General features: G+C 40.5%; 2 protein-coding genes across 3 annotated transcripts in view; one reads left to right on the forward strand and one right to left on the reverse strand.

Moving 5' to 3' along the window:
- fkbp7 (FKBP prolyl isomerase 7) lies at nt 1-5,587 on the reverse strand. Its single transcript, XM_073473196.1, has 5 exons — nt 5,573-5,587; nt 5,175-5,416; nt 3,431-3,582; nt 2,242-2,369; nt 1-1,595 (listed from the first exon to the last, which is right to left on the reverse strand). Exons 1-5 carry the CDS (start codon nt 5,585-5,587, stop codon nt 1,434-1,436), a joined length of 699 nt encoding a protein of 232 aa, XP_073329297.1. The 3' UTR covers nt 1-1,433.
- Nucleotides 5,588-7,762: 2,175 nt separating this feature from the next.
- Nucleotides 7,763-25,785, forward strand: part of glsb (glutaminase b) — a 37,031-nt gene continuing 19,008 nt past the window's right edge. For both annotated transcript variants that reach the window (XM_073473410.1, XM_073473411.1), the window contains exons 1-7: nt 7,763-8,177; nt 15,897-15,993; nt 16,087-16,208; nt 17,215-17,344; nt 18,796-18,875; nt 19,752-19,915; nt 22,580-22,638. In XM_073473410.1, coding sequence (XP_073329511.1) covers nt 7,876-8,177; nt 15,897-15,993; nt 16,087-16,208; nt 17,215-17,344; nt 18,796-18,875; nt 19,752-19,915; nt 22,580-22,638 — 954 coding nt within the window. In that variant the 5' untranslated portion in view covers nt 7,763-7,875. The remainder of the gene's footprint in view (nt 8,178-15,896; nt 15,994-16,086; nt 16,209-17,214; nt 17,345-18,795; nt 18,876-19,751; nt 19,916-22,579; nt 22,639-25,785) is intronic.

Here is a 25,785-nt window from a genome sequence, read left to right on the forward strand (position 1 = left end):
CTGTACCACAAACACTGTCACTTATTTATTTTTGTTACTAAATACAACAATTGTTCAGCTGGTAAACTGATAATAATCATGATTTTATCCACACACAGACACATACATACCACGACTACACATTCATGTGCTTTTTCTCCGTCACACCCACTTTTATTCCCTTTCAGACTTGTTCATATTGTGCACTCTTCAGTGGGGAAGAAAAAAGATCGTTGCAGTCACTTTTTCATCTGACAGTTTCCAGCCACTGTTTCCAGAACGTTGTGCAATCGTGTGGTTTCTTCTTTGTGCTGAAAACTGACTCGGTATTCATAAAAGACAAAAACATTTCAAATGCTAAACTTTAGTGGTATTTGTACAAAAGTCAAAGACTCCTCAGGTGTTGGGAGATTGTTCTTACTTGCATAGCTGAGTAGAGAGGCGAGTCTGCTGGCTTGGAAAGATGTTGATGGCTCCAAAGCTGTTTCCTGTCTGCCTTTTACAGGAGAAATCCACCCAGAAACTGTTTAACACTTTCTTAACAACATCTTGAGCTGAATCCTCAACAATTTTTCCTCGTATTTTTTGGTGTTTTCATATCTTTCTCATGGATAATCAGTCACTGTTGTACTGTAATGTTTTACTGTCTAACAGCAGTCATTGCTTTTCAATACACTACACTATACTGTTGTACTGGTGGAGCAGAGGGCGAGATGTTCCTCGTCATAGTTTGTCATATTTATTTTGGCAGTTGTCACAAACTTGTCCATGCTGTGCTAACAGTGCAGACCCGTGTCTCATTCATTTAGCCTGGCCATGCCGCTCCTGTTGTAACTCCAGGGGCCCACTAGAGGGAATCACTGGTTAAAAGACTTGTAATCAGAAATGTGGCCTTTCACACTGAAGAGCTTGGTTTGGACTAAAAGAAATCAAAATAAATGGTTTAGATGAAATAATAGTGACTATTAAGAACTCACAAATTCAAATTTAAGATGACTTACTGACTTTTAAGGAACAATATTCATACAAAATGAGACATTTTAAGATTTTTTCAGGACCTGTGTTTCACAGCAAATTAATTTCCAATAGATTCGCAAAAATGTCAGTCACATAAAGAAGCAAGACCTCTCTCCTTGTTCACGCCATCAAACTGATGCTGAACATTCAAAAGTTTAACTAAAATCAACCATGGAAGAAGAAGAGCCAGGCTAAAATGCACACAGGGCTTTTTTGGAAAGGCACTCTGGGAAAAATAGGAAACTATGAACTGAAATGAACGGGATTAGGCATGTTGAAGTCGATAAATCAAAAAATAACACATAAAGTACTCAAAAAAGTTGGTATCTCCCAGTGTCGGAACATCTAACGGTGGATTTTCCCTTTATTTCCTCTTGTTTTCTCTCTAAATGATCAAAGCACACAAACTACAAAAAAATGATCCACTCCTTCCAACACTAGAGCTCATCGTGCTCATATATATTATACTCCTTCGCGCTGATCGACCCGTCTCTGTCGTTGTCACTCTTGCGGAATATATCATCAATAATCTTCTGATAGAACGGGTCGTCGCGAGGCTTCCCACCTTTTTCATACTCCAGCTTCAGGTACTCTTTCACCTGGAAAACAAGGAGCACCTCGGAGTCAATAACAGACGTTTATTGTACATTTACAACACTCCTCTTTCATAACGACCCCCTGTTGTTGTGATGTAGGAACTACATAACACACCGGAGACAAATAAAACTGTAAACGTTATTGATAGCAGGTCATTAATCAAGATAACGTCATGACTATAAGCCTGTTGGCAGAGTACAAACAATCTTTACATTCGGTTGTAACATAACTTAATTTATGACCTTTCTTGTATGGAGGAATTCTCTGGTCAGTTTCGAGCCATAACAATAAGCTTCCCTTGTGGTTATTAGTCATGATATTGTCCTTTATTTTGTCCTGACACTGCTGTAAAGAATTGCTGTACAGATATGCAGTTAATAAATTAATGGTAAAGTGATTTACAGCCTTCTCAACTTTCCTTTTTTACGATCAATGTATATTTATGATGTGAGATAAAGAGGACGCAAACAATTGTGGCCTTCAAGGAAAGATCTTTAGATGTTGTTCATAAAGCCTGCGATAAGAAAAGAGCTTAAAATTTTAGATAAAGGCAATCATGAAGACCCCTGAACTCCAAGTACGAGCTGGTTTTTGCTCATTTAATTGATTATTTCTTTGGAAAATATCCAGCTTGTAAATTATATTTACCTCTTGCTTTGTAAGACTTCTGTCTTTATCAAGGTCCATCTTTCCGAAAGCCTCCATGGTGCGTGGTCCCTTGGACACCGTGTAAAGCTCCACCTCGAAGACCACCGTGGCGTTGGGCGGCACTGGATCTATTCAATCAGACAACAGGATTTTAAAAGACCACAAGGCATTATACAGCAATAATCAGGACTCTGCCTTAATGGGTGGAGCTGAGAAGTTCTGAAGAAGGGATGGGAGTTGCATTTAAAGGGAAAAAATTATTGCGTTTATCTGGTTTCCGGTGGTCCAGTTACATTTTCAGACTTCATCAAGACAAAACACACAAAAGAAATCAGATAAGAACGTGCTGATTTATCTCCAAGAGCATGTTTCTACAAAATCTAAAGGCCAGTTCGAGGTATGATTAACGCAGCAAGAAAAGAAACATGCAACATGCAATCAAAGTTAATTAACTTCTGAGCAGGAAAGACAGAAAATAACAAGAACATGGAAGCTCCATTGTAGTTTTCACTCAGTAAAATAGCAAAACTATTTCCTCTACAGCCAAAGAGTGAAATCAAGTGACCAATCAGAAATGCAGACTCCCAGGCTTCAGGCACCATCAGATCATACCAAAGTGCATTTATGAGCACCAACGTGAAGAGATTTGAAGGAAACAGTCATTAAAGGTTAAAGACTAATCAGCTGTTAGTTTTCTGCTCCTAACTGTGCAAGAAGGAGCAAAACGAAGCAGAGACCTTTAAACCTTTGTACATGCTTACAGTACATGCCATGTGGAGGGATGAGTAGCAAACACTGCGAGGGATGTGATGCCCTTTCAACTAAACAGCTGTAAGAGAAGACAAGACAGCATCAAAGCAGCTCCTCTACCACAGAAACAATATTACACAGTGGGAAACAGTTTAAATATCACATATTATACTCATTGTTACTTCTTACTTTTGTTTAGGGGGTCCTCTAGAAAACATGCTTTTATGTCCATTGCTGCACCACCTTTAAACGCTCCGTTTCAGTGTCTGTCTCTTTATTGCCTGGTATTGCTACCAAAAGTCAGGTCTAAGAAAATAACCTAGGTGATGTCACAGTGGTGCCAACAGAGTTATCTCGGCTACAAATGTATCACAGAAAGCATGCATTTATTAGCACCATATAAGTGACTGAAACACGAGTAAACCTTGTGCTGACATACCTTTGCCTTTTTCTCCGAAGGCCAGGGCGGGAGGAACAGTTATCTTTCGTTTCTCTCCGGGACACATATCTTTCATCCCAATGTCAAGGCCCTTGATGATTTGTCCAACGCCATGCACGAACCACTGAGGGTGGCCATCTTTGTCTGATCGACTAAAACAGAAACAGAAACAAACGACAGCCTGTCAATCAATCAGACTTCATATCAATAGGATAAGCTTAGCACATAAGCATTTTGTAAGGGACTGTACGATTGTTACGATAAGACGGAGGGAGGTGGGGTTTTGTTATTTCTATTCTCACTTTTTCTTTCGCCTCTTGAGATAACTGTGCCCTATTTACAATTTCCTCTAACAGGCCTACTTCTTAAATTACCTCTGCCAAGGAGGTCATGTTTTCACCCGTGTCCTTTAGTTTAGTTTGTTAGTTTGTTGGTTTGTCAGCAGGATCACACAAAGACTACTGAACATATTCCACCAAACCTGGATGGAGGAAAAGTCTGGGTCTAGTATGGAGCCAGATAAACGGACGGATCCAGGGTTTTTTCTTACTTCCTTTAAAATTGCAAGATAGACCGTTTTGCAACAATTTCAATAATTTCTCAGGGAATAATTCATGTATCGTGATGAAAAAAATCACACGTATTTATGTGGCTGGTATCCATGAAGTGGAGTTATGAGCTTTTCTGAATGTCATTCTAGTTTATGACGGGTTTTAATATGTGCTTTGATACATAACAGTGTTGTCTTTGGATCAGCTGTCTGGTGGAAACAACATGCCTGCTCACACAACAGTCAGACATCTGCTCTTGTACAAATCAGGCTGATAGGATTCATATTTATTTGACGTTTCTTTATGAATGGTTCACAAATTTGGTGTCTGTAATGACATTTTGAAGGTCTAGAGTGACCTGTGGCGCAGGGTAGTTATGACTAGCACGCTAGTTAATAGCTACTAAGCATACACATACACATGCTGCTAGGAATAGCCTACCTAGCATATACACTATATTACAGTAGCGCGTTGCTTTTGTAACACGTTACCCCCAACACTGTTGATTTCTAATTATCGCGATTGGTTCTGAAATATCGGTCGACTCCTAATTTATAGGCTGACTATCCACCTGGTCTCAACCATAATTAACCCAACCTGTAGTCTAGTAAGATTACCATAATAATGATGATAACTGTCTAGCTTGTGAGTACCTTTTTTTTAACACAGGCCCGTTCTTCATCATACACATTGTTGGAGGGTCCCCCACCTCATGGGCCCCACATTAGCTGCACTATATGCTCCTGAGAGTGGCTGTGTTTTCACCTATTTTCAATGTTTGTCATTAATGTTTCTGTGTTTTGAGAATATTTTTTATATATATGTATACAATGATTCACCCACCCCTCCCCACCCCAGTAACTTTCTCACAGTCCCTTCACACTCCATGGATCCAGGTGAGCACAGCTGAAGTAGGCCTTAAAGCAGGATTACCTACAATTGCCAATATTTAGTGTCCCTACCAGTAATGATAAACTTCATTGATGTCACATTGATGAAATAAGAGGTTGCACAATGCTTCAACACACATACAGAGGACTTTAGCTCATGGCATGTAATGTGAAACCTCCTCTGATCATCACATTTCACTAGTAATACAGTAATAAAGTGTCTGCAGACGTGCATGGAGACTCAAAGTGCATCAAAGTGTCGTATAAAGAACATTTCTATAAGTTTTTCCTCATACAACCGACCTGCAGTAGAACTGAGTCCCATCTTTGGCGAGGTATCCATCGTAGTGGGCGTTCAGCAGATCTCCTCTTTTGCTCTTTGGACTGCACTCCAAGGGTTTGAACAGGACTTCAATCTTCACCTCGCCCTCCAGCTCATCTGCTGCTGCTGCCCAAACAGACCATAAACTGATCTGTGAGGACATAAAGAGGCACAGTGTGCAGCTTACTAGCCTCCACATCATGCCGCTGTGCAGTCGTGGCAACTTTTGGACGCACAGGAGGACGTGGAGAGGAGCTGCTGCTGACTCGCAGGGAGTTTCCTGCCCTGAGCTGTGACTGTCAGGTATTTCTACTTCCTGATGCGTAAAAGACCCACTTCCTTCACTTTAACTGGACCGAGCCATGGCTCCAGTCCTCACCCAGCTACCGCTCATTGGACTGGAGAGGCTTGCTGGAGGCGGGACGCAGCCTGGGCGCAAACTCCGCCTGTCAGACTAAACTGAGGGCTAATAATAAAAATGTAGAATATTATTCCCAGCCAGTGGTGTTACTGTTTGTTTTTTATCTGATGGATTACCAGATTATAAACAGGTAATAACATGTACTTTATGCTACTAAAAACTGTTGTACTTCATGTAATTTTGCTACATACCTCCACAACTTTTTGTTTTTTTCCTCCAACACTGGGCCGTGTGAAGTTTAGAAACAGAGGCTTTAAAAGTGTAGTGGCCATTTGTCCAAAATCTCAATCAAACCTTAAATCAAACTTCAAAATGTAAATCAAAGAGCCACTGCTGCACAACAGGCTTGTAAGATCAATGTCTATTCAAAGTTCATTTGGTTTTCATGGTTTAATTTTCCTAAAAGCAAACAAGCAAACAAATAAACAAAGGAATCCTGCACGCCTCTCCGGCTCTGGTAAAAAACAAGGTGCATCACGGTCCTACACCTGTCCTACCATATTCTTTTAAATCACTTCTTAAAACCCACTTTTATAAACTGATTTTTCATCTTTCCATCTTTTTTTCCCTTTTACTGCTCCTTTTAATTCCTCCCCTGTGATGTCTTTTTTTCTCACCGTCCTTGACTGCTTTCATTTATTATCTTTAATCTATTCATTGTCCTTAATTCTTGTTCTTAATTCCTGTGATGTGATGTCGTCTTCTAATCGTCTTTCATTCATTTTATTATTTTATTTATTTCTATTTTTTCATTTCCTTTTGTGGTCTTTTTTTCTCTCTTTCTTTTTCTGTGATTTTGCCTGTTTTATCGCTTGTATTCCTTTTACTTGTAGTTTAATCATATTGTCTTTTTGTTTTCTTACATTTTCTGTTCTGCCTTCTTGTTCTAACTCACCTTAGACTCGGCTTTCTTGTGTTAGGCTCGACTGTTGGGTGTTTATTCTGTAATATTGTCTTCCTGAGTTTTCTGCCTTTGCTTGTTATTTATTGTCATTATCATTATTATTACAATTATTATTATATAACCTTGAGTGCCCACAGCATTACCCAAATTCCCAAACAATACAAAAACAAAACAGAATACTAACTAGACAAAACTAAACATGCTAAACAAGGAAATAATTAAAAAGAAAATGTTATTAAACTCTAATCTACATAAAGCAAACATCTAGAATAATCATGCAAAAAATTAAAGTTATCTTTAGCAAAAATAATAACAAGGAAGGAAATATTAAAAAACCAACATGTTTCGAACACGAGGTCTTCGTCAGGGCTCCAAAAAATCGCTGGGTCGGGAAACAAAGATGTTTCCTGACCTAGAAATGAGGATACATAAGGACCGGGCATTGTAATCAGATAGATATGTCTGGGCGGGGGGTGTTGGATGGTACAGAGTCTCCTTTCATATAAGCAGCGTGGGTAGTAACTTTCCAGTCTTTCCCAGTTCCATTGAATGAAATGTGACCAAACTTGTAGTTTGTGTTACTGATTCTAGTTTGGCCACTGCTTGAGGCCAATTTCCTGGAACTAACTTTTAACACGTCAAAGGAAGCGTTACCAAATGCAAATTCAAGATACAGGACAAACCAAGAAGTCCAGGCCTGTGTTCAAATGCTTAAGTGTTTTAATGTGCTTAAGTGCTGATGTGCTTTGTTTGTGCATATACTGTATGTTATGTGATAAATTCTCCTCATACGTGTGTTATGTTTTCATATGCCATCAACCTGCCAGGGACAGTTGTCACGGTCTGGAGTAGTGGTTGTCTTATTTTACTTGTTTGTGCATATGTTTTGTGTTTTATGTTTTTTTAATACCATCAACCTGCCGGGGACTGCAGTTGAAAATTAGCCTGTGTAATGTAAAAATACATATTAACACAAATGGCTCTTACAAGCCTGTATGACTAAATCTGGCACATTAACATGACAGACTGTGGTGCTCATGTTAATTAATGTGCATTGTCCCTTTTTTTAAACTAAACAAACTACAGAGCCTCACTCTCTCAAACAGGAAATGACTGGCACAACGACTGTCCAATAGAACGTCACGAACGCTCTTTGGGGGCGGGTTAATCTCTCGTCCGCCAATAGGAGCGGCGGGGGCGTGACCGCGCCTCTATTTATGTCTGGACGGCAGCGGGACTGAGTCATCGCCTCTCAGACAGTCAACGTGTTCAGAGACAGACAGAAAACAACCCCGCCGCTTCTCCCGGATCTATTTTGGAAACAAGAATTTCTCTCTAATTGCCCGACAGGATTGAGATGTTACATTTTAGGTTCTCCACAGTGCTTAAGGAGTTGTTCGCAGCCAGCCTCAAGCGTCCCTTGTCCGGCTCTAGACAGAAGACCTGGTTACCGACCCGCCGCTGCTGCTTCGGCGCCTCCTCCGCTGCCTCCCGAGCCGCTCCGCTGAAGGTCTTCCATGCCGCGTCGCACCGCCCGGCGCTGCGCACCGCGCCCTGCGCCGCCCCGCGCCGCTCCTACTGCGCGAAAACTGAGGGAGCCGTGGAGCTGGACGAGCAGCTGAAGAAAGACGGCGTGAGCAGTGAAGAAGCCGGCGACAAGTAGGTGTAAAAGTCCTTAAATTTGACGGGATGAGCGGGCCGGTCGGGGTGATGCGCGGCGGGCCGGTCGGGGTGATGCGCGGCGGGCTGGTTGTGACGCATACAGGCGCGAGCGGATGTTCGCCAACCGTCACAAACTAGCTAGCATAACTAGCTAGCTCTCTCAACATCTACGATACACATTAATATCTTATATAATCCCACCCAAAACACTCAGCTCACCACTTATTATATATAAAAATATAAATGTAGCCAGCTAATGTCCGCTGTACCGGCCTGGTACCGGCAGCAGCCATCGCACCATGTGTGGCTGCTTCGTACATACCGGCAGCCACAGCAGCCTCCGGTGGCTTCGTGCCAAGAGGCTTTTATAAATACGCCTCCTTCAAATACCAGCGCGACAACGTAACCCAGAGCTAATCGGGATTTTAAATTGGCCGCTACCGGTTTGAATTAAACGTCAATGTCGGCTGTCTCTTCCTGCGGGGATGACACGCAGCGTGGTGCGGCGGTCTGTGAAAGTGAAACAGCAGTGGCCCCGTTAAGAGGATTAAAACATCCACAATCAAGTTTGTAATCGGTTAATAACACACAACACGTGAGAGACGTGGATCTAAAATGGAAGTCAATCTATGGCCTCTATAATGTCAAATACATGAAGGATCTGAATGTGTTTCTTACGCGTACTTTTTGGTGTTTAATAATGATTAGTGGCTGGCTGGAGATGAGCCTGTGTGAACTGGTTTGTGTGGTTTCCAGTAGTTTCCACTGTGCCCTCCCACTCCAGTCAAGTGCCTGCGTGTGCTACAGAGCTGCTTCAGACTACTGACAGTATCAGTTAGTAGTAGCCAGTGTGCATGTAGTTTTCCTATTAAATTGCATGCAAAACATCTGTGCATATTCGTTTCATAGTCTTTAAAAGCACGTCCACCTTTGTGTGGTGCTGCAGACATGAAACCTAAGTCATTTTAGGCTATTTGTACTATTTGTGCTTCACTATTTATCTGTAATTTTAGTCACATATGCATTTAGAAATACAAGAAAACACATAAGTACAAAGTTGGAGATGGACAAATTGAGCTCAAAGCAGCTTATAAGTAAAATACAATGTTAAATGTTGTTAGTAGCACCTTTTTGAGAATGTATGTTTTACAAAACACAACAGATTGGAAATGATAGTCAGCCTCAATGAGAATAAGAAGTTTTCCCTCTGATTTGTGTTGGTATGAGACATTATTTTAAAGCATGTTTGTAGCACAAAGCAGAGGTCTGATTTTTAAAGTCAGGTGTACAAATAAAAAAGTAAAATCTACGTCATAATGATATTTTTTCCATTGTACATTACATTGACAAAGCTCTTTATTCAGATATATAGCAGAGCTTTTCATCCAGTTTTTGTTCAAATTGCCCTTTTGTTCGGTATTACGTTGCGCATGAAATAGAGAAATTAGAGAATAATTATCTCATTTTCCATCGTTGGGTATAAATGATCCAGATCCCTAATTTCACTTTTCAGTTATCCCTTACAGCTGCAGCTGGCTGTCAACACAGTAACAGCCCGCGTGTTTTTCTTTTGAAGCTCGACAGCTTGTATGAGTGTTGCCAAAATGACTGACATGTGAGGGGAAAGAGATGATGGCTCGCTCTATGTAATAGAGTGTTGATAAAAATCGTAAAACTGGAAAGAGTAAGCTATAAACCAGATGCAGTCAAAGCACTCTAAATATAAGAAACTGTGTCAAACAAGGAAGGAAATATTTTTTAAAAAAAAACATGTTTCAAACACTAGGTCTTCATCAGGCCTCCAGAAAATCGCTGGGTCGAGAAACTAGGATGTTTCCTGACCTAGAAATGAGGATACATAAGGACCGGGCGTTGTAATCAGATAGATATGTCTGAGCAGGGGGTGTTGGATGGTCCAGAGTCTCCTTTCATATAAGCAGCGTGGGTAGTAACTTTCCAGTCTTTCCCAGTTCCACTGAATGAAATGTGACCAAACTTGTAGTTTTTGTTACTGATTCTAGTTTGGCCACTGTTTGAGGCCAATTTCCTGGAACTAACTTTTAACACGTCAAAGGAAGCGTTACCAAATGCAAATTCAAGATACTGGACAATCCATGAAGTCCAGGCCATTGTTAGTTTTGTGGGAGCTGAGCCCATTCAAAGTAAGCACTGAAATACAAGGCAAACACACCAAAACACCGAAAAAGTTCAGTCACAGTAACCCCCAGTGTCAGGTAGTAAAACTTTTGCAGTGAAAAATGGCCTTGAGCAGGAATGTTGTTTTTGTGTGGCCATGACTAGTCACTGATGGCATGTCATAGAGCCCCTGAATAATTACAGCAAACTTCTTTACGGGGAGCTTGTGGTATGTTGAAAACAGCAAAAGTTATTTGGCTTGAGGGATAAACTAGGCTGAAGTGGAGCGCTGCATGTGTGTGTGCGCATGTGTTCAGATGCTCAGGACAACACTGTCCTTGGAAACTTCATGTTCTCAGTAGCTGGAATCAGTGGTGTGATTCATATTTTATGGGTCAGCAGCACAAAAAGAGGCGTTGATGCACGTGATGTGGATGTCATTCTGACCTCATTAATGGTGATGACTCACAAGATAAACCACAGCTGTAAGTGTAGTTTATGACTCCCATCATACCATTCTGTGGATTGAGAAACAATCAGTCCCATCTCTACTCTGACTCCTTTACTGATCAAGCAGAACTATTTATTTATTTTTTTAACACAGAGGAGCACAGTGGAGCTGTTACCTGGTATAGCTGACAGGAAGATACAGATCGCTATTATCATATGAAGGCCTCACAAACATGTTGTAAAGTAAGACGGTTCCTGGCTCACAGCCATCCACCCCGAACACTTTATGGAATCAGTTACAGCATTAGTGGGTGGATGTGGATAGGATTAAGATATTAAGAACTGATAAATGGCTGTAGTGATACACATGCCAAAAACAGAAAGACACTGTAGTGAGTCTGGTGTTAAGTCACTATTGTGACCTTGCTAAGGATACTTCCACACTCTCAGCCAGACCAGATCATTTAATCTCACAGCCAGCTTTGTGCAGCCTCCAGTCTGCAACTTGAGTCCAGGCTGTCTCCCTTTTTACATCTTGTAATCTTTCTATTTTCTTGGGCGTCCAAAACACCCACGGTTTATACTATATTTATGCTCCTGTGCTTTCTGTTGAAAAGCCAGCTAAGAGAATGTTGCAAGTTTTTATGTGTCTTTGTCTTTAATTTTTCAGTTTTTATCCTCTAACAATGCTGTGCTGATGGTCGGGTTAGGTTTAGGCACAAAAAACACTTGTTTTGGAAAACATCATGTTTCAGGTCGTCAGGTCAGGTTATCAGGTTTTGGTCGCCACAGACACGGCTGGAGATGTTCTGACTCTTCCTCAAAAATATCAGGTTTTTGTTGCTACAAACACAGCTGGACAATATCCAGTTTTTTGCCTATAACTTCACCTCCCGACATGAAAGTCAGCTATTGAGATGTAATGTGAATGTTGTAGAAATGTTAATCTGGTACGTAGCCTATGACATGTACGACTTTGATGTTTGAGTGGTTTGCAGGAACGTTAACTGCCAACATTTTATGACAACTAGGCTGTGTAATCCCACAGAGCTGTAACTCCTCCAGAGCAAAAATAGATATAAAGACCACCGCTCCGTCTTAACCTCGTATCCAGGAAACTCTCGAAGTGTTGTGCTTACACCAATGAGCAGTCATCCAGCGACAAATTGACCATCAGCCATCTGCCCGTGAAGACGAAGAGGATTTTTAAATGAGCGAATGTTGAGAAACAAGGTGTTTTCGGGCTGCATTCACACCAGATCTGTTTGTACAGTTTAAACGGACATATGGCACATGTTAATTCATCCATCTGCCCCATCATGTTGCAGTTAAATGACTGTCAGTATTTATGACAGATGAAGTTTGGTTGCAGTTGCAGAGAAAAGGGACTAGAGCTAAAAGGCAACAGTGAGTCAGTGTCTTTGTTTGGTGCTACTTCCCTGTGCTTTGTTGTGATGTACTAGAGGTAAAAGTCGTTGCACGCTACAGTTCTTTAGTACAAAGCCTCATTTTGTCCCACTCACACTTCCTGTATGCACCTAAGATTAAAAGCCCTTTAGTGAATCACTGGACAAAAACCCTTAATTTCTTAACGTGGTTATTATGAACGGTTATTGTGAAAAAACTGACTTGCAAGGTTCCCATACGCACTTGAAATGTAGCTACTGCCATCTTTTCTCATCTTGCATTAAACTGAAGTCTTGTTATTATCATTTTAATTATATTAAACCAAGTAAGTCAAGTTGTGACAGACAAAACTATTATATTTGCCTATCCGTACAAATATAACCTGAGATATAATCACGATATCTATCAAAATTTGAGAGAAAAATGCTAGCAATGAAATCTATCGTTAACTACCTTACCATAACTGTAAAAATGTGTGCAAAAAGAACAATTACTATCAACTACTCAATTACTAGTGCTAGTGCAGTCAAGGCTGAGATATCCTGACTTTTAGCCCGAAATATGAGTCTAAAAAAATACTTGATTCATACATTTCCCATAATGCAACTAACAGTAGATTTTTATTCAGACCTTCCAAGGCCTGCTACTGTAAATACAATGTAAATGGACTGTAAATTACGAGCCTTAGCGACCAGTCAAAGCACCTTTATAACACAAGTCTGCTTCAACACATTCATACAGTGGTGGCAGAGGCTACCATGCAAGGTGCCACCTGAGATAACACTGTGAGCTCATCACCCAGGCTTCTCCAGCGCCACAGATGTGATTAAACAAATGTTTCCACAGGCTGAGAATGACGTCTCATGAGGTTTCACAGGTAGATTAAAAAGGTTTTGTCTGAATTAAGATGGATGCTTTTCTAAAAATACCAACCAATTCATCTTTTCTTAATTCCCCTTACTCATGTCACAGCTCAATACACAGGGCTATCCACAAGGATATAGAGTAGATACTTATGGACAGCTCCGCATACACACACCTGCGCACTAGTTTGCTGTTTGTCTTGGGACTGGAAGGTGCACCTGTTGACTGCTGTTGTATAGAAGGACAGATGTCTGGTCAATAGCACTCCCTCTGAATTAGGCACGCCTGACAGACAGCATTTTAGTCGTTCGTGTTTTGTTTGCACATGTTCAGGCGCAGTTACCGTGGCTGTGCGTGGAGTGTTTGCTCTGGAGAGCAGACGATGTGCCAAAAGGAGAAGAGATGAAGGCAGGGAGGAGGTGCAGAGGGAATCCTGGAATTTCAACTGTTGATGTGGCTGGTGCTGTCTCAATGTTGCATCAGCAGCATCTAATCTGTGCAGTCGGAGGTGTCAGTTCAAAGGGGAAGAGTTTGTTTTTTTATGCAGAATTCAAGGTGAATCTGAAGCAAAGTTACTGCTAGTTGCTGGCTTTATTTGCTGGACGTCTTGACAGAATGACAGAATGACAATGTGAAAATCTGGCTTTTCTTGAATACCACATTTTGAATACTGATTCTGTACTGAGTTGACTCCACTGCTGCATCGCTGCTGTGTCATAACCAGCGTGTGAACAGGCAGCACTGTTGGCTTTATTAATCCAAGAGCCATAGAGGGCTGGGCAGGGCTAAGGACGAGAGAATTTCTGGAATTTAGGCCTGGGTCTGACACTGCTCCAGACTCTACCGCCAAAACCTACGTGCAAGATGACATGTAATGCAACATAGTCTGGTACTGAATCATTGATATCATGATTATGCAAACAAACTTCATTCACTGATGGTGGTATTTCAACTGTTATCTAGATTGAAAGGGTTTTATGAATGGATCGGTGTTGTCTATATATCTAGCCTTTTATTTAACAGCTGTGCTAACACTGCTTTCATGTGAACAAACAATGAATAGAAACCAACAGGTCCCCTTAGTTTAATCCTCATAACTTCTGCCCATAGTCAAAGTATTGTCATATCATCTAACTCTGATGTCATAGATTCCTCAGGGCAGCTTAGTTTAGAGACTGGGTGCTGGGCCAACACCAGTTTACTGGGCCAGCTTGTTTAATGCTTCAGTGATGTTAAAATGGGAGCTATCATCAACCTCTCGAAAATTATTCATACAGATCGGCATGTCAGTCCCTCAGGTGTTTTGCTAGATTTGTTGTGTTAGCACTGCTTCGTAGTAGGGTTAGACCGATTATCGGGGCTGATATTCAGAATTTTCAGAGTATCTGTAATTTTTTTTCTGTCAGATTGCTGATAAAATAATCTAATTTAAAAATGTGCTACTTTGGCTCTGATGCAACATCCCCTCACACAATGTCCCACCCAGAACAATACCTTATTAGTAACATGTCACCATTAATAGCCTATAAACACTGAATGAGCTGAATCTGCAAAGTAGCTAGTAACTAATTGTATCAAATAAATGAGTGGAGAGGAAGTATGAAGTAGCAGAAAATGGAAATACTCAAGTAAAGTAACTCGAAATTGTACTTAAGAACAGAACTTTAGTAAACTGTACTTGGGTTTATTCCATCAATGATTGTACAAACTTTTGACACAAAGATTTTCATTTTTACAGCAAATGAATATCAGTTTTCAGCCTCCTTGATTTCTAATAATAGGTATTGGTACTGGCCTTGAGAAAGCTTTATCGGTCGACCCCTACTCTGTAGCATCACTTGCATTTGGCATACTTTTGTCCTTTGCATTTGCTTGTTCATTTGCCACAAATGTGAAGTATTTCCGAACAGCATTCTGGCTGCTTTTGTCAAATGATTTTTTTGTCGCAGAGGCTCTGCACTTGCCTTCTTCAATGGGCTTACACAATAACAAAACAGAGTGTATTAGACAAGTGACGACGAGACAGGACTTTGAGTGAGTGAGATGAGACGGAGATATGTGAGGACTGTAGCAGTGTGTGCGTGTCAAGTCGCTGTAGGAGATAAGGGAGAATAGAAAAACCACAGCTGGTACTTGTGTGTTTGATACTACAGAAGTACTGCAGGGTAATGAAACCATTTAAAATATTCATCATTTTTATGTGTCCAGAGCTTTACCGTACTGTGTACACTGTACAGTAAATGGGTGTTTTGAGTGAAGGAGAGGTTTTTTGGCTCAATTTCTCAGACAGTTCACAGGCTGACACACCTTTTTAAAGTGTAGCTGCATTCAAAGTGTTTTGTTCAGGCATTATGCAAAATACTGAAGAACAGAGAACGTCTTATTGGAAACTAGTAAAAAAGAAAGCCTTCATTACAGATTACACACTATCACAGAGGCAGATGTAGATTAGTTTGGGTCTTTCTATTTGTGGCTAATTTACCCCATTTGTGCTAGTTCAGCTTCTTCTCCATCATTTTCTCCTGATTTCTGTCTATAGAGTATAACCCATCAGGGATCACTGCCGACAGAAAACATTCAGTATTATTGTCCTTTCTGCGTGATGAAAGCTTGTGTGTGTGTGTATGCTTTACAAAGATACACACCTCTGTGGCTTAATGCTTCCACTTGGATTGAATATTTCCAGTATGTGCCATTCTAATCCCTCACTAATGTGTTAAGACTGCATCAACAGCTATATATAAGCTCTGTTTACAGTGGCACAACAGGGGCGAAAGGCTTCATTGTGGCTCGTGTTAAAGTCTTTGCATACTTTGACATCACTTTTGTCTTACACATGTGTGTTTGTGTCTAACGTAGGAGAAGAAATGCAGGAATTCTCCCCAGTCTGGAGGACTTGCTCTTCTACACCGTCGCAGAAGGTCAAGAGAAGATTCCTGCTCATAAATTTCTCACAGTAAGTCCTTCAAATTCAGCTCTTTGCTTGTGACTAGTTTCCTTTTTATGTTGTTTCTATTCAGAGGTGTTTATAAGTATTCTTTCATTTTAGGCACTTAAAGCCACTGGGCTTCGCTCAGGAGATCCCAGACTGAAGGAATGCATGGAAACCCTCAAAGAAACTCTAAAGACCACAGCAGATGGTGTCACGCTTGACAGGCACCTCTTCAAGAAGTAAGGCTTGTCGTGTCGTGTCTTGTTGGGTTGTTTTGACCGCCATCATACACAGTATACAGTACCTACCATAGTGGCACTTGTGTTATCATCTTTCCTAAGGACCTTTTTACTGTCTTCAGTCTCAAAAAGCATTTTGACAACTAACAAACAACTAACATGCTTAGTTGTTTAAACTATTATATATTATAAATATTTAACAGGGTGACTCAGGTTTGACTTTTCGGTACTTTCTACAGTACAGAGCATAATGGCATTGTAGTGTTTGTCTCACTCATAGAGCTACATTAGAAACATGAAGTCCTTTCTGTAAAATGGCAAAGAATTGTGGTTACTTAAGTTCACTGACGTGTGTTTTCTAAAATTAAATGTACATTGAAAACACTGGGTTATGTAATATTGGAGTCACGCAACAAACAACATGACTGGATGTCAATATAACTGCAAAATGCCCGAGAAGTAGTTTTTCCTCTAGACTTCACCCAGTGGAAACCCCCAACTTCCTTCCTATTTCCAAATTAAAAGTAGAACCTAGTTGGTTTTTGTCTAGAGGAGGATACACTCTCAGTATTAACTTTCACTTCTCCTCGTGTGTGTTGTGGTAAAGTTATTATTCAACGAGTATCACATTAAAGCTTAAGGAGACGTTTGTTTGGGGGATTTTCTGGCTTGTTCGTGGGACTGACTCCACGGTGATTGTCGCTCATTTTGATACTTTTCTCAAACTTTTTTTGTCTCTAGTAAACATGTGGGCATCGACACGTCCTTGAAACGCTCGGACAACGTCACTGTGTCCATGCTTTTGCTACAGTCTGTGGTTTAAAAATCATTCATCACTATGTGGGTAAAAAGCAGCTGATCAATATATCATGATGAAGCCTCTTCATCAGACACTTCATAGAAGTTTGTCAGACTTCAGGGTTGAAAACTTGGTTGACAAACTTTTCCTTCAACTGCATGCAGTCACGATACTTTAGCATGCTTGTATTTGTGGTTTGTTCATCAGGTGTGTCCAGAGCAACATTGTCCTGCTCACTCAGGCCTTCCGCAAGAAGTTCGTCATCCCAGACTTCCAGTCCTTCACCTCCCATATTGATGAGCTGTATGAGAGTGCCAAAAATCTCTCTGGAGGACAGGTGTGTCCTGAGAGCCATGACTCTTTTTTTCTTTTCTTTTTGTTTCAGTGCTCCATCATGATTACTCCATACCATCAGTCCTTTCTAACAGGCTGCTTCTGTATTATTGGTACACTAGAAAGGAAAAGTCCACCCAAGAACATGTCAGAAGGATCATAGTGGTGTCCCCAGCTCATATTGGAACAGGAGTCTGTGTTTTGTGTCATGTTATTTTGGTGCCAGCTACATACATTATCAGACATTTATAAAGAAAGAGCAGCAAAATCATAAAAAAAAAGAGAAATCATAGTTGTTATTTAAAGATTATGTGAACGTCCCACAGTGAAACCTCTCGCCTGAAAATCCTCTGGTGACTCGATCTGTAACTGGGGTGATACATCTGTGATTTACATCTTTCGTTGGCCAACATAAAGGTTTGTGGTCACAGAGGGGTAATCCCTTTTCACAGCAGACCTTTTGACTTAACTTTGGTTAAAGCACAGGTGGAAATGGTAACATTGATGATGGTTTCCATTTTAGATGAGTCATTTCCAGGACCCTGGTATTTTTCATGGCTGACTGATACACTTCCTGGAATGGAGCAATTGTTTCTGTTATTATTCACACCTGCTCTAACAAGTCAAAAAACACACGTGTGCTCTGAAAAGGGCCTATCAGCAAAAAACTATTGAACTGAAAAAAGTCGAGCTAATCCAGTTGCCTTCGTACCTCAGACTAATTGGTGTAAATTTGGTGGTGAGAGTGTGGTTAGCTAAGGTGATGACTGAAGAAGGAGAGAAGAGCTAATGTGTGCACTTCAGTATTTATTTATACACACGTCGTAGATTTTCCTGGCATGGTGCAGGCCTGGATGAAATTTTATGAGCACAAAGTTTACAGAATCAACATAAATATAGGTTCATTACAGCGCCTGTGTTGTGAGAACAGAGAGGGTTTTAGCTGAGTCTTTACTGCTACACAGCCCCAAACTTAGGCATCATCATTTTCCAAAAGCTTTGTTTTTCTCACATACATCAGACACTGAAGATTTATCCTCTCTGCAGAGCATTTTTGCAATTTAAAATCTCTGTTTTCAAGTGTCAAAAACAACAGTTTTCAGTATGGAGGGACATCCAAGATGTAGAGAAAAAGATGCGTTTGTAAATTGATATACGGAGGAGAGAAACACATCTTTGGGATTTATCTAAAGGTATCCTGGAAAATGTGACTTCCTGTAATAGTGATAGTGTAAAGAGATAAAGGCACAGAACACTTTGTCCTGAAGTATCCTTCTGATATGATTATCTTGGGGTGGGTTTCTCCTCTCTGGCCTTCAGATAAGGATTTGACCCTCTTTGTCAGTTGTCTTATTGTATATTGTCAGTGGTGTAACTTTCCTTCAGAAGCCTGAGTGTCAGCAGACGTCAGCGGTGTAAGGTGAACCTCTCTCAGCTGCCTTGCTTCTCTTTCAGGTTGCAGACTACATTCCTCAGCTTGCCAAATTCAGCCCGGACCTGTGGGCCGTCTCTCTGTGCACGGTTGACGGACAGAGGTGAGACAGTCAGTCATGAGCACACTATTGTACACCTTAAATGGCCCCACTGGGACAAATGAAATTTATTGAATTGAATTGTTAATGTTTGAATCCAGCTTCCTGCGGGTTAAACAATTACAGAAAGGCATCCTGTGGTTTCAGTGAGGAATGATAACAAGCCAGTTTTATTTAATTTAGCTGCATTGTCATAAAATATTCATCATGTTGATTGGTATTAATAAAACATTTAATTTCTAAGTGTTAAACAATCCCCCTTGAGTTTGTGAAATGTGTTTAATCTGAGGCACCACATGATGTTTAATGATTCTCATGTGGAGCTGTTATTAACTCCTCCGAGTCCTCATGTTTTTATCAATTAAATGTTGTGTAATAAACTCTTTGTGAAGCTCACAATGTTCAGTATGTTTCCATGAAGTGTTGCTTCAACTTTATGGCATAATTTATTGCAGTATTATGTACAGATGTGGAGCTTCCTGTTCACACCTTGTATTCCCTGGTAAAAACAAAACTAGTCCAAGGAAACAATCCAAAGTGTAGTGTAATGATGTCAACAGGTGTTATCATCGGCTTGTGCTCTGATAGGCTGCTGTAAAATTCCATAGGTGTGTGTGTGTTTGTTATGTTTTTGTAAGAGAGGAAGTCATAAAGATAACACATGGTGCAGAACAGATTGTGTGGTTCTGTTATCATGCTGGAACATTATGGTTTTCCCTGAACACTCGCATTATTCTCTGAAATGTTAATCTTCTGAATGGGCACTTATTTTTCACATCGCTTTCATTTTGATGCAGTTTCTCTTTCTGAATGTTTCTAATCTGCCCCTAGGCAGCTGCTTTGTCAGCATCGATAACCGTTATCTTTCGTCTTTTGTAGACACACAGTTGGAGACACGAAGGTCCCCTTCTGTCTGCAGTCCTGTGTCAAGCCTCTGAAGTACGCCGTTGCTGTTAATGACTACGGCACAGAGTACGTGCACAGTTTCATTGGGAAGGAGCCCAGTGGTTTGCGCTTTAATAAGCTCTTCCTGAATGAAGAAGGTGAGCCTTTTTCTCTTTCTCCTTCCTTATCAATTATTCTTCAGTCTGAAAAGCTCAGCAGTCCATACACGCCATTTTCCCTCCTCAAAATGCTTCAGTGGAGACGTGATGTAACTAATAATAATAATGGAGAGAGTCCTGTTAGGAAGTTGGTGTTTCCTATTTTCGCAGAATAACACTGCAACTATTGAAAGAGCGGAAAGAAGTAGGATTGAATCATATTGCGCTTACATTCGCTGTGTGCAAACTACGAGTGACAATATCAGCCACTATTTAGTGCTTCAGTGCTACTTTTGTCTCATAAACAAGGAAGAATTTAGGTTAAAGGTAAATCTAAATCATAAAAAATGCAAAACATGTAATGGGTCAGCCAGCAAAAATTTCTTTTTTTATAAGCAAATTTTTCTAAGAGTGGTCTAGGTATTGTTTGCTGCTTTCTCCCATGACAGTGAGTCTATCATGGGAGACGGAAAGATAGTTAGTTCCCCAACAATGCTCGTCACGTGTGGCTTTTTAGTCCATGAGAGACAGAGTAAGCATTGTGACTGAGCTGCCTACTGAATGAGTCAGATGTTGGCATCAGAGGATCTCTGTGGAAATGTTTTTTTTAAACAGTATTGTGAAAGTTACTGTGGTTGGGTTCAGCCAAACATGTGAGTGGTTACCAAACACCAGTGTTTGAGGAAGTTTTTAGATCATTTGCTTAATTAAAAGTACTAATTCCACACTATGAAAATACTCTGCTGCAAGTAAAAGTACTGCATTTAAAACATTACTTAAAAGCATTATCAGCAAAATGTGTGGAAAGTAAAACTACTATTTAAAGATATATAAAGTTACTATTATATTTATTTATAAGTGACATGTTAGTGTCATTAGCTTTGCATATGTCGTCTCTCCTGGTGCATATATTCCTGTATTTGTTTTGACTACATATGAAATCAAGCTGCACGAAAACTTTGCTTTGCTTTCTGTGTAGATACACCTTAAAAAGTTAAACAGCCTGTTTTAGCCTTAAGACGATGCATTTTCCAGCTCATCCAAGAGGGTTTTTAGAGAGTTTATTTATCTGAAGGATGTGTTGATAAGAGTTTTCTCAATACATAAAGGAACATTTCATCCTTCATCCTCAAAATTGTGAGTACAGGGTTTTCATAAGCCAAGAAGGGGAGGAAAATTTGTAATTTTAAAAGAAACTAGTTCCCAAAATATAATTTATGTGACATTTCAATATGAAGATAAATGTTATGGCAGTTATCATAGTTTGTCTGTGGTCGGTTTGTCAGAGGAAATACCTCAATCCCCACTCTGGTACTTGAACTGCAGTCACGTTGTCGTCACATCCTGTGTTGTAATTTTACCAGGAAAGCCTCGTGGTTGTTGTGTTATGTAAGGGGATCAAACACCAGTGAGGAAATGTAGGTGATGTAGCTGTAAATGTTCTTGAACTCTTGAGGGAGGAAGGCTTCCTCTGATCTGGTTACTCACATCAGGGAGCATGCTGTGCAAATAGAAAGTGAACACCAGCTCTTGGTTTAATTCTGACTCGGTGCTGTGTAGAAGACACATACAACCATCCACCCACACGCCTACTCGCACATTTGAAACTTGATACTTCTCAACAGCTATAAACTGAAATAGGTTCTTATCTTGAAACATTGGTGAAGAATGTGGTCTGTTTGATCTTGACTTGATTTTGGACCTCTTGTAGGAAAAAAAGATGAGCTCTGTTACTAGTATCAGGCACTGGTGTGTTTTCAGTGTCCACATAAAATCCCATTCCTCTTTTCTTTTTGTAACAGTGATCCATGGCAAGCTTCCACACAGACATTGTCAGCCTGCCAAGCTATGTATGCTTACTCACTGTGCAACTTTCAAAACATAACATCCACTACAGCGTTATCCCTAGGTTCGTTGAAGGCTAAAGCTCGATTTATGCTTCTGCACTGAAACTACGCCTTACCTCTGCGTAGATGCAAGCCCTATGCAGTAGCCTGACTTGCACCTCCCCATATACCGTTTCAGACCGCAACCGTGATTGGTCACCTTGATAATATTGTATTTTCCAGCTTCTCCTTCAGTGTTTAACGGAGGTGGTAACACAGGAAATTGTGACCTGTAGTTTCCCCAGTATACACCAATCTCTTTGGATGTTGCAGTCCCCTCCCTCCTGGCTGGCTGCTGCTCTTCTTAGATTAGAGTTTCAGGGCTAGAGAGACTGGACAGGCTGGATGTGCAAATGGGCGGGCTAACCCTCCACGAGCAGCCTGGTGGCAAACACCAGTTTGCCGAAAGACAGTCATGCAAGCACGGCTTGTCCACTCTATCAAGCCCAGAGACACAGCTGTGAACCGAAGTGATCGGTGTGTTTAAAGGGGAAAGTACAGCTCGCAGTCCGCTCACCATCGCCAGCAACACACACACCAGCACACTACTTTATTTTACATTCTTCTTCTTCTGCTGCTGTTTTAAATATACTTTATTAAAGTTCCCACGTAGTCGTAGCTATATTCACCTCTGTATCTTGAGTCAATATGCGCTCCACATGTATTTGATTCCAAGTGTTTGATCTGTCTATATACAGAGCAGAAGCGTGACTGTTTACAATTTGATCCCCTGCATCATGCCAACCGTTCTCTTGTCTTTTTTTTTTTTTTTTTACAGATAAGCCTCACAACCCCATGGTGAATGCTGGCGCTATCGTTTGTACTTCACTGATAAAGGTAAAGGCTGTAACACTTTTTCTCCTTCGTGTGTGTTTTTTACGTCCAGCTTGTGTCTCATTTCCACTGAAACCTTTGCTAGAGAATTTCTTGTAAAGTGGAAAATTCCCTGTATGGTGGGTATCACTGAGCTGCTTTATCAGGCAGATAACACGAAGGTTAACATAAATATTGGCAGATAAGATTTGTTTAACAATGGCCTGATTGACCTACATTTGTTTGGACACAATGAAACGCACTCTAGAAGACAATTTAACACACTGTTTTCATAAACTCTTTTTACTTATTGTGGTATTTTTACTGACTCAGTAGACTTCCAAGTGTGTTGAGATTATCATGACTCTTGACTCAGCTGGAATCGTTTCTAGGTCACTACCTTAGTCCACTGCCTTGTGTCTTGTTGTGGTGATTTAAGACTTGTGCTAATCCTCCTTCCTGAAGGCACTTAGCCGCCCCAGCACACGCTCTTATCGTCCCTACTGAAAATAACCTGCACGCAGGGCGGGTCAAATGCAGGTGCATGCAGAGCAGCCAGTCAGCAAAGAGTGACAGGGAGTCAGATAAAACTTCACCTGCCACAGTCCTTCGAGTTTGGATGTCACACTATTTTAATTTCAAATTGGTGTGATGACAGATTGACAGTGAGTTGGCAGAAATTAATCGCCTGTCATCCGTCAAATCAAAACAAGCAAGTTCACTCACAACAGAGGAAGGATTTTCACATTGGCAGTGTTTTCAAGCTCTTTACAGCTGTTAATGATCATTCTCAGGTTTAATGTTTAATTATTTAACCCTACAAGACTCTACACACATAATCAGTGCTGGCAGTGAATTATTAGCACGCTGTCCATAAAAACTTTACTGTGTTGCAGCTCTGTTGCTTCTTATAGCTGCAAGACTGTCCTGCAGATGTTTGCTTTTTCCTTTGACACATTTTCAACTTCAAGGACTCGTATTTGTCTGAAGCTTTTCTTAGAGCTGACATACGTTTGTCCAAGACTTTAAACTGAATTATTTGAATAATGATCCACTTCATCCTTGTTGCATTCTTACTGATGTTGAAAGAAAAAGTGTCTGACCAAAGATGGTAGTGTTTGTGATTAGGAGCCAAAATCCTCTATGTATGACAATGCATGATGAAGATTGTGGCCTGTTTGATCTTGTAGGAAACAAAAGTTTAGCTCTGTTACAATTCTCAGGCACTGGAACCTGTGTGTTTTCAGTGTCCACATAAAATCCCATTCCTCTTCTCTTTTTATTTCTTGTGCATTATCACATTGCAAATCTAGCTCCTTTGAAATCAACTACACTTAACCTCATATTCTTGATCAGATGGTTTCACCCAAAGTGGCTCCATAAGCGGAGCAAGTGGTTGCACTCTTTAAATGCCAACAAGATGTATTAATTGTGCCTTTGTTTATTGTGCATTTAAAACAAAGATGACAACACAGTCGTCACAGTAATCCATTTTACTTGGGCATGTTTTTGAAGTTGGTTCCATAAAGTTAATCTTTTCAGCAAAGCACTATTGAGTCCCTTTCCATAGTGCTGCTCAGCAACATTTATGCTTGGCAGGCAAGAGATGAATGAATAATTCATGGAAGGACCATTAAAACAGTATTTTCTTTTCTTTCTCATAATTTTTCATCACAATCCACTCAGCGCCTGAACAGAAACAGAAGGAACAAAAAAAAAACAGGAGTGTATAATAGGGCTGGGTCTTGAATTTAGATACTTTTTATCGAGTATCAAAAAATGTTTCCTGTTCCCTCTTGCTTGCGGTTTTTATGCTAAACTAGCGAAACATGTCCAGACTCAAACTCAGCACGACACGCATGAGATTAATATTCTCATCTCGCTCACGGAAGGAAATGAAAAAGCCTTTTTCCTAGAATGCTGAATTAATTCTTAAACATTTCTCATAGCATAGAAGCAGATGAACATAATTTCTAAACGTCTATTTCAGGAAATCTACTCGTTCTTCTCTGTTAAATACCACATAGTCCAGTGAGGATCTCCTCACACACAAGGAGCCTTGTAACAGCTACACTCCTGTGTTTGCAGTGTTCAAGTCGAAACCAGTTTCCCAACAGTTTTCTTATTGATTTATGATGCAGACTTTACAGATTGTAGTGAGCGCAGAGCTGTATGCGCAGGTTACTCTTGCATCACGCAGTAGACCTGTTAAACTACACAAGTCACAACCCAGAAATGAATCCGGCATCACCTCACACTTACAGAGACAATAATGTGTATCCACATCTGCCGCTCACCTTTTGTCATCAGTGTCTCAATGTTTTTGTTTTATACTGAAGCACAAATGTCAAGCTGTTGGTCAGGTTGCCCAGTTTGCTTTAACCTCGGTGGGAAAACTATGGGATGGTTGCCGTGTTGTTACATGGTGCTTGAAGGCTACATGTTGTTGCTGTTTGTGTATTTGTTGCATATTTTCCAGACTTAGGAACTGTGGGAAATAATGACTGCTGCTGCAGGTCAAATGACGTTGGTAATTTTTTCTTCCTTTTCCATATCTATCTCCTCGCACTCTCCCGACCCCCCTGATCCTCCCCCTCTGTCTCCCTCCTCTCCTCCTCCTCCTCCTCTACTTCTTCTTCTTCTTCTTCTTCTTCTTTCTCCTCCAATCAGCTTTGTAGAACCCCATTTAGTGACTCTTTAACACCTCCATCAGTGTCACTTACTTTTGCTTCTGCACAGTAAAGTGTAGAGTTTTAAAATGAAGCATTTTTTTACATGTAAAGTTAAAACGCATCTTTTCACACCATCCCAAACATTAATAATTAATAAAAATCATATAATGCTGTAGCACTTTAAATGTGCATGCGTGTCCATTTTTTCTTTAGCTGCGTGTTCTTTGTGGGGATAAGCAGCATCAATGACCTGATAAATGTACACTGAGCTGTGAAGGGACCATTCCTCTCTTATTTCCCTCTTTACCCTCTGTTTTGGCTGACAGGCTCTTTGCACAGATGACACATGTTGATCGACACATTCTCAAACACACACCTGCATTTTTATAACCCATAATACAAACCTGCCTGCATACACCCACATCTCTGTGCAGTTATATTTCATGTAGACACACACATGCAGTCACAGCTGCTTCAGTCTGTAAAAAAAAAAATTGTG

The sequence above is a fragment of the Pagrus major genome, chromosome 9 (genome assembly GCF_040436345.1).
Source record: "Pagrus major chromosome 9, Pma_NU_1.0".
Taxonomy (NCBI): domain Eukaryota; kingdom Metazoa; phylum Chordata; class Actinopteri; order Spariformes; family Sparidae; genus Pagrus; species Pagrus major.

What these genes read in the sequence shown, in the direction of transcription:
- fkbp7 (XM_073473196.1), bottom strand. An exon ending in CTTCGGAGAAAAAGGCAAAG is followed by an intron (nt 2,370 to 3,430) that starts GTATGTCAGCAC and finishes CTGATTGAATAG; the next exon opens with ATCCAGTGCCGCCCAACGCC. An exon ending in GAAGTCTTACAAAGCAAGAG is followed by an intron (nt 1,596 to 2,241) that starts GTAAATATAATT and finishes CTTGTTTTCCAG; the next exon opens with GTGAAAGAGTACCTGAAGCT.